This window comes from Ovis canadensis, chromosome 4, assembly GCF_042477335.2.
Source record: "Ovis canadensis isolate MfBH-ARS-UI-01 breed Bighorn chromosome 4, ARS-UI_OviCan_v2, whole genome shotgun sequence".
Classification (NCBI taxonomy): Eukaryota; Metazoa; Chordata; class Mammalia; order Artiodactyla; family Bovidae; genus Ovis; species Ovis canadensis.
The window spans coordinates 27,095,683-27,111,425 of NC_091248.1; the positions used below are offsets into that span (position 1 = coordinate 27,095,683).

At 42.8% G+C, this 15,743-nt stretch overlaps 1 protein-coding gene across 1 annotated transcript in view; it reads right to left on the reverse strand.

The window, feature by feature from the left end:
- The window catches only part of PON2 (paraoxonase 2), a 29,264-nt gene extending 28,617 nt beyond the window's left edge, over positions 1-647 (reverse strand). Inside the window, exon 1 of the mRNA XM_069587470.1 lies at positions 256-647. Coding sequence (XP_069443571.1) covers positions 256-329 — 74 coding nt within the window. The 5' untranslated portion in view covers positions 330-647. The remainder of the gene's footprint in view (positions 1-255) is intronic.
- Between the last annotated feature and the right edge of the window lie 15,096 nt (positions 648-15,743).

A 15,743-nucleotide genomic window follows, 5' to 3' on the forward strand; every position in this document is an offset into this window, starting at 1 on the left:
CACTCGCACAGCTCGTCAACCTAGGTAGCAAAGAACTTTGTGAGCAGCAAAAGCTTGTAAACTCTCCAGGAAGTCTCGCGATTCAGCCCAAACTGTGTGGGGTTTTAGCGGGCGGCTGGGGGTGGGGTGGCGACGCTCGGCGGGCCGGGGAGCAGAGCCGGCAGAGAGCTTCCCCGGCCTCGGGTCTCAGCACGAGGGCCCCCGCAGCCCCGGCCACCCCGACCCTGCGGACCCGGGAGGGCCCCCAGCCCCTACCTGAGCGTCAGGAGCCTCTCGCCCAGCAGCGCCAGCGCGATCCCCAGCAAGCTCAGCGCCAGCAGCCGCCCCATGGCTCGGGAGCCGCGCTGCCTTGCTCCGCCGGACCCGGGAGCGCTGTGGGCGGCGCCGCGGTACCGCCGGGCCACGCGGGCTGCGCTCCGCCCCGAGCCGCCCTGCTGGCGAGAAGCCGGGGCTCCGCCCTCGACCCGGCCCTTGGCCTCCGACAGACACCTTCCCTGGGAACAGGGCCCGCCCCAGGTTAGATGGCACTTGGAATTCCTTCACTTCCCTTCACTGACAGCCCCGCAGGAATCTCAAGCAGCCCTCAGGCTTTGCTCAGTTCCCACTTCCCAGACATTCCTTCCGTCCTAGACCTGGAACTTACGTCCTAGAAACTTACGACGCACCGTTTTAAAGAGTGTGTGTGTGGGGGTGGGTTGGGGGGGGTGGGGGGAGTGGGGTGTATTTTTATTATTACTACAGGAAAAGATACTGGGTCATGTCTTGTAAATATATGTTGGAATCACTATTTTTAATAACAGTATATAGATGGGAGGAAGGAAACATCAAGTTTCTAAGTAATGCTTCATCCAGACTGTGCTGCGCTCAGTCCGGTCACTCAGTCGTATTCGACTGTTTGTGATCCCATGGACTGTACATAGCCTGCCAGGCTCCTCTGTCCATGGGATTCTCCAGGCAAGAATACTGGAGTGGGTTGCCATGCCCTCCTCCAGGGGATCTTCCCAACCCAGGAATCAAAGCCAGGTCTCCAGCATGGTAGGCGGATTCTTTACCATCCAATCCACCAGGGAACAAGTGAGTATGGCTGAAATAAGCTTCTGCTGGTTGCTGGTTAATTGTCACCCTACATTATGTAGGCAGAAATGGTCACAATTGCGAATTTCCAACAGACATAGGTCTTATTAACGAGTAAATAAAAGCAGATGCCAGTTTCTCACCTGTAATACACCCCAGGAAAAAAGAAATAAGACCCTGCATTTCCTGTAGGGCTTCCCTAGTAGCTCAGCTGGTAAAGAATCCACCTGCAGTGCAGGAGAGCCTGGTTCGATTTCTGGGTCAGGAAGATCCGCTGGAGGAGGGACAGGTTACCCACTCCAGCATTCTTGGGCTTCCCTGGTGGCTCAGCAGGTAAAGAATCCACCTGCAATGAGGGAGACCTGGGTTTGATCCCTGGACGGACTCGATGGATGTGAGTCTGAGTGAACTCCGGGAGATGGTGATGGACAGGGAGGCCTGGCGTGCTGCGATACATGGGGTCGCAAAGAGTCGGACACGACTGAGCGACTGAACTGAACTGAACCCACTGCAGTACTCTGGCCTGGTCGCAAAGAGCAACTTTCACTTTCACTTTCCTGTATATGAGTGTCTCTGATTCAGTCCTGAGGGATATTAGTAAGTTCTGTTGCTTGGTAGAGAGTTACATAATTGTCCTTTGAAAGCCCAGGAGGCTTACCTTTTGTGTGTGGGTCATGGACTCCTCTGGCAGTAGTGAAACTATAGATACCTTCCTAGAAAAATGGTTATAAGTGCACACAATGAAAGTACTAGTTGCAAAGGAGATCAATTACATTCAAAATAAATGATCAAAGTGTTCTTTCAGAAGTTTGTGCTACAGTAATACAGCAATGTAATGTGTGCTACATTGTTAACACATTAAATAGCAAGGTGTAGCACTATTCTTTCAAGTAGTGATGAGCCTAAATGTTATTTCAAGAAATCTGTAGCAGTATAATGAAATAATGATCATAACTCTTATTTCCATTAGTAACAAAGTCACAAGTATTGCTAATGCTTCTGGAACTTGTTTCCTACTTTCGTAATTGAAAGCAATGCTTAATTCCATTAGAAATCAAGATACTTTCCGCTCATTCAAGGTCACAAACCCTCCGGAATTCTATATATGGACCATCTGGATTAAGAATGGTGCCATAGTTACCGTATGACTGGGTAGGTAAGGGTGGGATCTCTTCTTTAGGGAGGTTTTTTTTTTTAATTGTCTGTTTGAACACAAATACCCTGATACCATGCTTCTTTGTTTTTGTTTTTGTTTTTTTTAAAAATTTTGGCTGTGCTGAGTTTTCACTGTGGCACAGGCTTTTCCCTGGTTGTGCGAGAGGGGGCTGCTCTCTAGTTGCCATATGAGGCTTCTCATTGTGATGGCTTCTCTTGTGGAGCATGGGCTCTGGGGCATGTGGGCTTCAGTAGTTGTGGCATATGGGCTTAACAGTTGTGGCTCACGGGCTTAGGTGCTCTGTAGCGTGTGGGATCTTCCCAGATCAGGGATCCAACCCGTGTCTCCCGCATTGGCAGGTGGATTCTTTACCACTGAGCCCCCAGCGAAGCCCTAGGGAGGTTTTTAATGACCATCTTTGGAGAAGAGAAGAATCTCATATGTGACGTCAGAATTTAGAATGAAGACCTAAAAGAGAAGGCCTGGGCCTATGGCCAGGGCTTCTGTGTTAGTTTGGAGAGCATTATGCCAATGATTCTGAATAGTGACCGGTACATAACCTGTGCCTGTACATCTAATTGTATGTATAATTGTTGTGTGCTCTTTCCCTTTGCTATGCCCTGGCATTTTTTAAACTCATGTTCTTAATATTAATAATTCAGCCTGGTTGCAGCTGAACTTAATGAGTCAAAGGTCTGCTTTCTTCAAGATATACCCAGGGTAGTGAAACACAGGTCTTGTGCCAACCTGCCCTTCTTGCCCATGGCAGACATCACTAATTGAGCCTTCCATTGTTTCTCACTAAGCCTAGGCTTGTCTTCACATCTTTTCAAACAACAACAGAAGAGAAATAAAGGTCCCTGAGGATAGAGTTCCATTCAGGATGAAGCCTGCTCCCCATCTTGTGCCACCACAATGCCCTGGGGTTTAGGATGGAGGCATTTGTGGTAAAGAACCAGGCTTTCAAATCCAGCGAGACATACCTCACCTGTCTCAGAGAATCTTGGGGAACCCTCAGTTTAATTTTATTAACTCGACCAGTGAGTCCCCTCAAACTTGGTCTCCTAATTCCTCAGGACTGTGTGTGAAGAGCCCAGTAGCTCCATTCTGGGAAGGGAGAATTAGGGAATTTGGGATGGACATGTACACACTGCTGTATTCAAATGGATAAACAACAAGAACCTACTGTGTAACACAGGGAACTCTGCTCAATGTTTTGAGGCAGCCTGGATGGAAGGCAATTTTGGGAGAGGATGGATACGTGTGTGTGTATATATATGGCTAAGTCACTTCGCTGTCTACCTGAAACTATCACAACATTGTTAATCAGTTATACTCCAAAATAAAACAAAAAAGTTTAAAAAGTACCACCACCCCCAATCCCTATCCCTACTATGCCAGGGCTGAGAATTATCTTTTCGCATAGTTGGGTTAGAATTCCAACTAATTTCTCATAGTTGGAAATTAGAAGCCTAATTTCTTCATCGCAAGAAAATGGAGAAGGCTGTTCATAAATTCTATAGTACATACAAGGGATTACATTTTATAGTATAGCTTAGCAGTCTTTTGAGATAATTGGAGTTTGTAGGCCATGCCAACCTATCCCCTGGCTTATGTTTTCTCATGGGAAAAATTGTTTTCTGACTCCCAAATAACCAAGCTACCCAATACAAAAGAGACTTGTTTTAGAACTTGTTTGTATGCTGGCAATTCCTCACACTTGGTTGGAAGTATTTCTCAAATAATGACATATAACTAGTTTGTAATTAGAAATTAATGGTTGTTAAGCAAAATTGCAGAAATAATAATAGTTTTTTTCAATGCTTCTCAAACTATGTGTGGTGAAGGACAGATTTTCTTTGCCTTTGTAAAGTACAATGAAAGTGAATTACTAGAAAATGAAATGAAAATTCAGACGTACAAAATATAAGCCCAAATCTTTTGTTATTTGATTCAGCAGATGTAAAATTACTTTGTCAAATTTGTATAACAGTTCTAAATGCGTACTCTCAAATTTTCATACTTATCTCACCAAGGGTGAGAAACAAAGCATTCACAGACCAAAAATGGTCCTGGAACACAAGTGGACAGCCTCTCATGATCGTATTTTAACACTTTAAAGTTCTTTGCAGTAGATCATCAGGTGTAAAATCCCAGTAATTTATGAAATAGGTTTCTTGTAATTATTGTCATTTTATATATGATGGGACATTCGTCCCTCCATATCCTTTTTATTTTCTTCCTCTCTTTTCCTTTTTTTTTTCAAGGAGTCATATCTTTAGATCTTTTAACATAGAAATACATGGAAGAGGTGTTATAAAAGAGTTATTATCAGTAAAAGAAAGATTTGCTTTGTAGATGGTTCATACTAGTGCTCCTTGGAGGGCAGACTTCCCTACCAACTTACAGCAGTGTGCAAATTCAAAGAAAAAAATGAAATGAGTTTTTCCATTGTGTCAGTGTATCTCTAGAACATATGAATAAACAATTTTGAGATAATGTTGGAAGTTAATCAGATGGTCCGTTTGACCCAAGTCATTTTCTGAGAATTTCAGTATACTAAAAAGTGAAGAAATGCCATATAACAAAAATAGAAAATTTTATATATTTTTTTAAATATTTATAATCAACAAATTAACATTCTTCAGATACTAGATTGAATATTAACTTGCTATTTGTAGAGGTCAAAAACACACAGATGTAAAGTAAAATTTTATAGGCTAGTCACAAAATAGTTATGCATTTTACAAAAGAAAGTTTATTTCTGGCTTATTACAAGAGAAATGGCCCAGTAAAATGAATGAGTTTTTAAAATTTTAGGTAAGAACAAGAAGGAGGAAGTGGAACTTGTGTTAAATCACTCTAATATTCTTGCATGTGTGGAAAGAGAGCAGAGATAGTGGATAACTTTACATTTTCTTAAGGTAAGATACTGAAAGAAAAACGCAGTGTGTAAGTTCAAAGAAAAAAAATGAGTTTTTTCATTGTGTCAGTGTATCTCTAGGACATACGAATAAACAATTTTGAGATAATGTTGGAAGTTAATCAGATGGTCCCTTTGACCCAAGTCTCTTCCTACAGAGGGCTGACAGATTTGCTGCCCGTCTTCCAGGAGCTGTGGGACCACGTGGGACCTCTCCAGAGGTCTTGGTAGAAAATGGTGGGAGAGAGAGAGGTTGGGGAGACCAGACTCAAAACTCCCAGTCTCCTTCAGAGGCTGACTTGGTATGGCCTGAACTGTGTAGAAAAACTAAAGATATGTTCCCTGCATTCTAGGAAATACACGCATGTTTCCCATTGTCTAATACCAATCATGTTTCTAGTTTTCATAAATAAACTGTATGTGCAATATCTTTCAGAGTAACTTACTTATTGAACATTTCCTATTCTAACACACTTTTCAGACATGACCTCATTTAATTCCCATAGCAACCACTGGAGTTAGTTGGTTATTCTCTCCAATTTGTAAGTGATGAAACTTAGGCCAGCGGTTAAGCATCTTGCCCAGGGTTACATACCTCGAAAATGGTGGAACCAGAATCCAATATAAGAAAATATATATTAAGACCTAATTTCCAAAAAAAACCCCTTCATTTCAACCCTTGATGTATTTTTCAATTGTTAAATTAAGAGACTTTCATTCCTTTGCTATTTAAGGTACGAGTAGAGATGACTCAGCTATAACAGGAGTTGTAGAAAATGATTTGGTATCAACTCTCATGAAGGAGAGTCTTTAAAATTGAGTTGCCTTTTATACTTTTCCTCTGCCTGCCTGCATTACTTCACAGTTATTGAGTATATTCTGCATCTCCAACCAACTACTGGAATCTCAAAGGAGGCATACATTCCTGCCGTGGTGGAGGTCATAGTTCAGTGGGAGAGGGAGGCGCGTGAACAAACATGGGCAGTGCTATCTGTCAAGGGCTAAGAACTTTGAATTTTACCCTGTATGTGCTGCAGAGCTACTAAAGCCTTTTAAGAAGGGAGAATCAATGTTTCACAAAGGTCACTGGCTGTGGGAGGGTGAGTTGGGTGGAGTCTACTTCCCAAGTCTCCTCAGAAGAAGCTGTGAACAAGGCTGAGGCAGGAGGTTGGGGGGGAGGGCAGGGGGTGGGTTTAAGGAATTTCAGAGATCGAATGGATGGAAATAGGTGGCCGATAAGATGCGGGGGAAAGGAGGAGTTGAAGAAGATGTGGGTTGTTCAAACGGGTAAATGGGGATATACTGTGGGATAAATGGAAGAGGAACAGATTGAGGTAGCATGGGCAGGGGATTGAGGAGCACCATGGATGTGCTCCAAGCCCAGGGGAAAACTGCAGACAGGTTTCTAATGCTCAGGAGCAAGGTCTTGTCTGGACATGGAGACGTGGGGTGCATTAGCAGAGAGCTGTGTAGAGGATCTTTAGGAAGGGTTGACATTGCCCCGTGAAGTGAGGGACATGTAAAAGTCCTGAGGGGCTGAGAAGCAAGCTAAAAAGTGGGAGGTGGGGTGGAGAAAGAACTGAACTGAGCTCTAGGGATCGCCTTAAACTAGGGAGAGCAGATGCTGGCATAGAGATGCCCATTTTTGGTTTGTTTGTTTTTCTCCTAAATCTGAATATGGCCTTGAGGCTCTTTATACTACAGTGTTCCAGGCAGTCATTCCCTGACCATAGGGAATGAAACCTGTTTGCTTTCGGACCGGGAACGATGTGAATGGTGGAAGTGGTTGGAAAGAAATCTCCAGAGTTATCCATACTTGGCATAAAACAGGCCCTTTCCTGCCCTTGGCAAGAGTGCTCTGGAGCAGCTCACTGCCTTGCCTCCAGTATCTATTTGATCTCATTGGGCCCTTTAGCCCTGTGTTATGTGGTCATCTTGAGAAGTTCAGGCTTCCTAGTCAACCTTCATCCATCAGACTCTTCCCATATGTCTGGGTACTTTCTCCTAGCTCTCTATCCTCCCCTGCCCACACCTTCTAAAACACTTCTGTTATATCCTCTGAAACCCACAGTCATTAACAAAATCCCCTATATCCTCAAACATCTTCTCTAAATACCCTTTTCAACTTTCTATGTTATTTGTGTGTGAGTACATGCTCAGTCACTGTAGTTGTGTCCGACTCTGTGCAACCCTGGGGAGTGTAGCCCTCCAGGCTCCTCTGTCCATGGGATTCTCCAGGCAAGAACATTGAGGTGGGCTGCCTTATCCTCCTCCAGGGGATCTTCCCAGCTCAGGAACTGAACCCGGGTCTCTTATGTCTCCTGCACTGGCAGGCAGGTTCCTCACCACTCGCGCCACATGGCCCCCAGCTTCAGGATACTTCCCTGCCTGTCCTAGATAGTTCTGCTCCCGCTCCCTCTTATACCGCACTGCCGAAATGCTTGGCGATTTTGACATCCTTGTGGGTAACCTTTCCAGACTCACTGTTTCAGTTCCGTGACTACTTTCCCTCCAGTGACCTTGTCTCTACCTTACTTGTCTGCCTACTTACTCCTCTGGTTGTACTTTTAAGCTGTTGCCATCACCAGTAACCACAATACTTCTACAGTCTCCGTTCCAAGATGTCATTTTCCAGCCACCATCCCTTATCTTTTAGCTCACTCCCTCTGGTTCTCCACTTTTTGAAAACTTCTTTGACCTTGTCTGATGTCTTAACTCCTTTTTAAAACGGCTGCCTTTCAGCCCCACCCCCCACACTCCGTTTAATTCCACTTTGCAGAGTGTTGATTCTTTATGGTGTGCGTTTTCACTGAAACAGCATATATGTAAATCCAGCGCAGTAGACTGTAAGTGTATATGTTTTTCCTAAATTCTGAGCGCGCTCACATACTTGAATCTAGTAAGAACCAGTGAAAAATGATTGTGATAATTTCTTCCAGTCAGTGAGTTTTCTAAAAAATGCATGATTTCTTCCTTTGAGTACCCTTTCCTGCCATCTTTTCTTTGTTCTGGTGAACAGCTTTGTCACGCAGGCTGACCAAAAAGGGGTGCGAGTGATAGAACGGGGCCTGGGCTGCCACAGGACACAAAGAGTATCACGGTGGATTTCGGTTTTAGACGACAGACTCAAAGCCCATTCACGGGGACATCTGAGGAACAGAAGTGAAGATTAGCCGATAATGAGATTCCGGGGATAGTCCTTGACATTGTCATGGACATCGTGAACCTGACTGCAGCCTGGAGGATGGGCCAGGCTTTTAACAACTGGAAGCTGAAAGCCCCCAGTGCTCGGGTCAGAGAAGGGACAGTGATGGGCAGTGGGAGAGGTCAAGAACTTTCTCTGTGGGAGTGATGTGATGAAGACCAGGAGACTGCTTGTTTCTGTTTCCAGGGACCCCATCCCCTTTGCTAACAAACTGCGTGTGTGCAGCTCAGACATGCAGGAGGAACTTAGATTTTATTTGATATGTTTTATTTTAGGAGAATAGACGTGAGAGTCTTAAGGAATGACTTTTGGAGACCTATTTCATTTTCTGCCTTTCATTTATTTTTTCCTGCAAGCAGTGTTTTATTATTATTATCATTATTTCCTTTTAAGCCTGTGCACTTTCTTTTCATTACTTTGTATTTCACAGGCGCTCTGGAGCTTGAATTTGCCTGGCTGCCTTGGGGGAAGATGAACTCACATTTGGTGTGGGAGTTAGGGGTAGGGCTCTTTCTTATTTTAAACACAGATAGTGGCTATCGTCTATGTTTACTTAATATTTTATGACTTGAAAAAATAATGACTATTTACATGAAATATGATTAAATTGCAGAGATGGAGGTGGGATGTTAAATTAAGTCCTCAGTATTCTTTGTAACCTTTTATTTCATATCCAATAACCCTGCCTGCATTCCACAAATTTAACTTGTGGATTTTCTAAGTGAGAAGACATTGAAGTTACTTGAGTATCTTAAAAATAGAAAATGAAGCCAGTTCTAGCAATGTGAGGCACTGCACAGAGGTCCATAAGTCGTGAGAAATCACGGGGATTTGTCCAAGCAGGCTGCTGGAATGATGGAAAATTCCTGGTGGAGGACACTGGACAGAACCGAGCAGTGGGGTGCACACAGGAGGAAGGAAGGAAAGAAAGAGGACAGTGGGCCCGAGGGGCAGCAGCCTCTGCTGGGCTCCAAGCTGGCGATGGGTCAAGTGAGCTGCCAGCTGAACTCCGCCAAGTCCAGGGCATCTCTGGAACCTACCTGCGCCTGGGAGTGGCCCTATCACCGCCCCCCCGCCCCACCCCTGCCTCTGCCAGGGGCTACAGAAAAGTTCACGGAACCGAGCCTGTTTCCTAAAACTTTCGTTAGCAACCTCTTCCCACCAAGGAGGGAAACGCAGTAGGCACCACTGTTCACCTGGGCGTTCCTTCAAGAGTTCAGTTCTGCCCAGGAGTGGGGCAGCCCGGCTGATCACCAGGGACTTTCCCTCTTCCGAGACCTAACATGTAGGAGCAAAGGAAGGTTGGATCAGGTCACTCAGCTCCTGGCTCTGGTTTCTAGGTTAGAGTGGAACTGTCTACTGTGCTTAGCAAGTTTTTACACATAATTTCAGGAGTTTTGTAATCATGTCAAATACTACCAGAGCCTTAGCCAGGAAAAACTATATGCATTGCTGACCTGTTTCTTAAGAAGAACAATAATAAATAAATTTTAAAACCCTATAATTTTACAACCTGATAAACTTTTTCTAAGTATAAGTTTTTTAATGGATAGCTGCAATGTTAATTAAAAACCTGTGTATACAAGCTCCAGTAATGTGGCTTCATTTTGTGTATTTGTTCTCCAAGACAGGATCACAGATGATAATTTTAAAAGACCCATTGACCCAAGACACTCTCCTTCAGTACTAGGACCCTCCCAGTTTTGCTGTAGAATGAACCCTTTATGCTGAGGATTTTGGCTTTCCCTCTGTTCTGCCTTCCCTTCTAGACCATGACTCAAAAGCCTGTCATTTCACACCCGACCTGGCTGCAGGTCCTTTCTAGCAAACAAAGGAGAGCCTTAGTACTCAAGAGGAACCTACTTTTAGCTCTTTGAAAAGAACAAGTGTTTTTCTCCAGGCTACACTTGGAAAATATAGTCTGGAATGCCAGTAACTCCCCACTCCAGAGTCTTTTTACATGCTTTCCTACTTCCATCAATATTCCCTAAACTGTTCATAGGATATTTCACCCCTTGCCACGGTAAAACTGGCAAAGCCAATAAAACTCTCAACAGTAGTACCAAAATCACATTCTGAGTCTTGTTCATATTTTTCAGTTTTGCACATTATAAAAAGTCCCTCAAGTAGGAAGGTGATTGTAAATGGCAGAGTTAGGAGCATGGCTTTGTGTTAGTATGAAGAGAGCAAGGTTAACTCCTGATACAAACTTGTTCTGAGACAATATAGGCAGTCTGTCAGTGCTGAGATGTGTCCAACTATTTGCGACCCTATAGACTGTAGCCCACCAGGCTCCTCTGACCATGGGATTTTGCAGGCAAGAGTACTGAAGTCGGTTGCCATTTCCTTCTGCAGGGGATCTTCCCAACACAGGGATCAAACCTGTGTTTCCTGGATCTTATCAATTGAAGGCAGATACTGTACTGCTGATCTACCAGGGAAGCCTGAGTCAGAAGTATATTGACCCTGCTTATTGAACTCAGATCGGGTACACAAGACTTGAAGGATTTTCTTTATGTTACTGACACAAATAACACAGGAATGCTTTCACACTGCAAAATATTCAGAGTTACTGATAAAATCTTAACTTTTTTCCAAGGGAGAACACTTTTCGTTCAGTTCAGCTCAGTCGCTCAGTCCTGTCCAACTCTTTGCTACCCCATGAACTGCAGCACGCCAGGCCTCGCTGTCCATCACCAACTCCTGGAGTTTACCCAAACCCAGGTCCATTGAGTCAGTGATGCCATCCAACCATCTCATCCTCTGTTGTCCCCTTCTCCTCCTGCCCTCAGTCTTTCCCAGCATCAGGGTCTTTTCCAGTGAATCAGTTCTTCACATCAGGTGGCCAAAGTATTGGAGTCTCGGCTTCAACATCAGTCCTTCCAATAAACACCCAGGACTAATTGAATTTAGGATGGACAGGTTGGACCTCCTTGCAGTCCAAGGGACTCTCAAGAGTCTTCTCCAACACCACAGTTCAAAAGCATCAATTCTTCTGCACTCAGCTTTCTTTATAGTCCAACTCTCACATCCATACATGACCACAGGAAAAGCCATAGCCTTGAATAGACAGAGCTTTGTTGACACAGTAATGTCTCTGCTTTTGAATATGCTGTCTAGGTTGGTCATAACTTTCCTTCCAAGGAATAAGCATCTTTTAATTTCATGGCTGCAATCACCATCTGTAGTGATTTTGGAACCCAGAAAAATAAAGTCAGCCACTGTTTCCCCATCTATTTGGCATGAAGTGATGGGACTGGATGCCATGATCTTTGTTTTCTGAATGTTGAGCTTAAGCCAACTGTTTCACTCTCCTCTTTCACTTTCATCAAGAGGCTCTTTAATTCTTCTTCACTTTCTGCCATAAGGTGGTGTCATCTGCATATCTGAGGTTATTGATATTTCTCCCGGCAATCTTGATTCCAGCTTGTGCTTCATCCAGCCCAGCGTTTCTCATGATGTACTCTGCATATAAGTTAAATAAGCAGGGTGACAATATACAGCCTTGACATACTCCTTTTCCTATTTGGAACCAGTCTGTTGTTCCATGTCCCCAGTTCTAACTGTTGCTTCCTGACCTGCATATAGGTTTCTCAAGAGGCAGGTCAAGTGGTCTGGTATTCCCATTTCTTTCAGAATTTTCCACAGTTTATTGTGATCCACACAGTCAAAGGCTTTAGCATAGTCAGTAAAGCAGAAATAGATGTTTTACTGAAACTCTCTTGCTTTTTCAGTGATCCAGTGAATGTTGGCAATTTGATTTCTGGTCCCTCTGCCTTTCCTAAAACCAGCTTGAACATCTGGAAGTTCACGGTTCACATATTGCTAAAGCCTGGCTTGGAAAATTTTGAGGATTACTTTACTAGCGTGAGAGATGCGTGCAATTGTGCGGTAGTTTGAGCATTCTTTGGTATTGCCTTTCTTTGGGATTGGAATGAAAACTGACCTTTCCAGTCCTGTGGCCACTGCTGAGTCAAATTTGCTGGCATATTGAGTGTGGTGCTTTCACAGTGTCATCTTCCAGGATTTGAAATAGCTCAACTGGAATTCCATCACCTCCACTAGCTTTGTTCGTAGTGATGTTTTCTAAGACCCACTTGACTTCACATTCCAGGATGTCTGGCTCTAGGTGAGTGATCATTACCATCATGATTATCTGGGTCATAAAGATCTTTTTTGTACTGTTCTTCTGTGTATTCTTGCCACCTCTTCTTAATATCTTCTGCTTCTGTTAGGTCCCTATCATTTCTGTTCTTTATTGAGCCTATCTTTGTTGAAATATTCCTTTGGTATCTCTAATTATCTTGAAGAGATCTCGAGTCTTTCCCATTCTATTGTTTTCCTCTATTTTTTTGCACTGATAATTGGGAAGGCTTTCTTATCTCTCCTTGCTATTCTTTGGAACTCTGCATTCAAATGGGTATATCTTTCCTTTTCTTCTTTGCTTTTCGCTTCCCTTCTTTTCACAGCTATTTGTAAGGCCTCGTCAGGCAGCCATTTTGCTCTTTTGCATTTCTTTTTCTTGGAGATGGTCTTAATTCCTGTCTCCTGTACAATGTCACGAACCTCTATCCATAGTTCATCAGGCACTCTCTCTGTCAGATCTAGTCCCTTAAATCTATTTTTCACTTCCACTGTATAATCATAAGGGATTTTATTTAGGTCATACCTGAATGGTCTAGTGGTTTTCTCTACTTTCTGCAATTTCAGTCTGAATTTGGCAATAAGGAGTTCATGATCTGAGCCACAGTCAGCTCCTGGTCTTGTTTTTGCTGACTGTATAGAGCTGTATAACACTTTTTGTAGTTTCATATATATATATATATATATATATATATATTTATTATTATTTTCTTATATATGAACCTGTAGAAACATGTGGTATTGTATATGTGCTCATGAAACAATGCTGTCAACTAGTGTTCTTTGGTGTCTTGAGGATGATTCTTTTTTGCTATAGAAATCACTCTTCAGAGGTGATCGTTGGTTTTAAAAATGGATAATTTATTAAAGTTACAGATTATGAAATCTGTCTTATGTTTGAAGAAGTCTTATTATTCTATTCACAGCAGATTTCAACAACATCTTATAAGAGTTCTTTAATTAATATTAGGACCAATTCATAAAATTAGATTTTTAAACTTCTATTATTTAAACTGTATTCATGAAACTAAAATATTCTGTTTTCCTTAAAGTTCTTCTTTGTATGTTTTACCAATCAAAAGTTTCCTGAGTAGTTAAATAGCTCACGGCTTCCCTGGTGGTTCAGATAGTAAAGAATCTGCCTGTAATGTGGGAGACCACGGTGTGATCCCTGGGTTGGGAGATCCCCTGGAGACGGGAACAGCTACTCACTCCAGTGTTCTGGCCTGGAGAATTCCCATGGGCAGAGGAGCCTGGCAGACTATAGTCCAAGGGGTCACAAAGAATCAGACACAACTGAGTAACTTTCACTTTTTTAATAGCTCCTATAGCAAATAAATTATATTTATAAATAGATGATTCTCAAATTCTCTTCATGTTCCATTAATATTTATGAAGCACGGATGTTAAATTAAAACCATGAGCCTAAACAAAACTGTATAATACATTTTAAATTAGAATCGTAAGAGATTGCTATTCTAATAGCTATCATCCTGTTAGACCAAATTTTAAATATCACAGGTACTTGCTGTTTTTGTTCAGTCACTAAGCTGTGTCCAGTTCTTTGCAACCCCATGGACTGCAGCATGCCTGGCTTCCCTGTCCTTTACCGTTTCCCAGAGTTTGCTCAGATTCATGTCCATTGAGTCAGTGGTGCTATGTAATCATCTCATCTGCTGCCTCTTTCTCCTTTTGCCCTCAGTCTTTCCCAGCATCAGGGTCTTTTCCAATGAGGTAGCTCTCCACATTGGAGAAGGCAATGGCACCCCACTCCAGTACTCTTGCCTGGAAAATCCCATGGATGGAGGAGCCTGGTGGGCTGCAGTCCATGGGGTCGCACAGAGTCAGACACGACTGAGCGACTTCACTTTCACTTTTCACTTTCACGCATTGGAGAAGGAAATGGCAACCCATTCCAGTGTTCTTGCCTGGAGAATCCCAGAGACGGGGGAGCTTGTGGGCTGCTGTCTATGGGGTCGCACAGAGTCGGACACGACTAAAGCGACTTAGCAGCAGCAGCAGCAGCTCTCCACATCAGGTGGCCACAGTACGGGAGCTTCAGCTTCAGCATCAGTCCTTCCAGTGAATATTCAGGACTGATTTCCTTTAAGATTGACAGGTATGTAGAATATAAAAACATGCAAAATTCTGAACACTAAATTATTGAAAACACAGATTTGTTTAACTTGACATTTATATATTTAACTTCAGATTTTCTTAGGGTTGAAAGATGCTTCCCTACTAAAGGAAAATTATATTATTTCACATGATTTTAGGAATTACTTTCTTATATAATTTTGTGGTTGCTTTCTTTTCTTGATAGAGTTTGTAACAAACAGAATTATCGACTTATATAATTAAATCACTGCAGCCATGAGGATATGCACTAGTCCTTACTTGTATGAGACATTACAAAGCTAATAACTCCAAAACTTCAAGAGTAAGCTGGCCACAGACATAGTGTACGTGCCTGGACTTGAGTCCTATCATTACTGGATTAGTCAGGGTTCTCCAGAGAAATAGAGCCAGTAGGATATGCGTAGATATATGGACAGAAATTTATTCTAGGGAATTGGCCCATGCGATTGTGGAGGCTTGGTAAGTAAAAAAATCTACAGAGAGCAGGCTGGAGACCCAGGAAAGAGGTGCAGTTTGAGTACAAAGGCAGACTGCAGACACAATTCCTTTTTACCCAGGGGATGTCAGTCTTTGTTTCAGTAAGGCCTTCAAATTAATAGGATGAGGCCCACCCACATTATAGAGACCATTCTTGCTTACTCACAGTCTACCACGTTAGTTCCATTTCAAAAGCATCTTCCCAGAAATAATGTTGTTTGCAGTGACATGAAGGGACCTAGAAATTGTCACACGGAGTAAGCCAGACAGAGAAAGAAAAATATCATATGATATCAGTTTATATGTGGAATCTAAAAAAATGGTACAGATGAACTTATTTACAAAACAAAAAGTCACAGATGTAGAAAAAACTTATGGTTACCAGGCGGAGGGATAAATTGGGAGGTTGAGGTTAACTAATAAGAACCTACTGTATAGCACAGGGAACTCTACTCAGTGCTCTGTAATGACCTATATGGGAAAAGAATCTAAAAAAGGGTGAATATATGTGTTTAACTGCACATATACACATATATGTGTATAACTGATTCACTTTGCTGTACAACAGACACTCACACAACATTGTAGATCGATTATACTCCAATAGAAATTAACTTTAAAAAGGT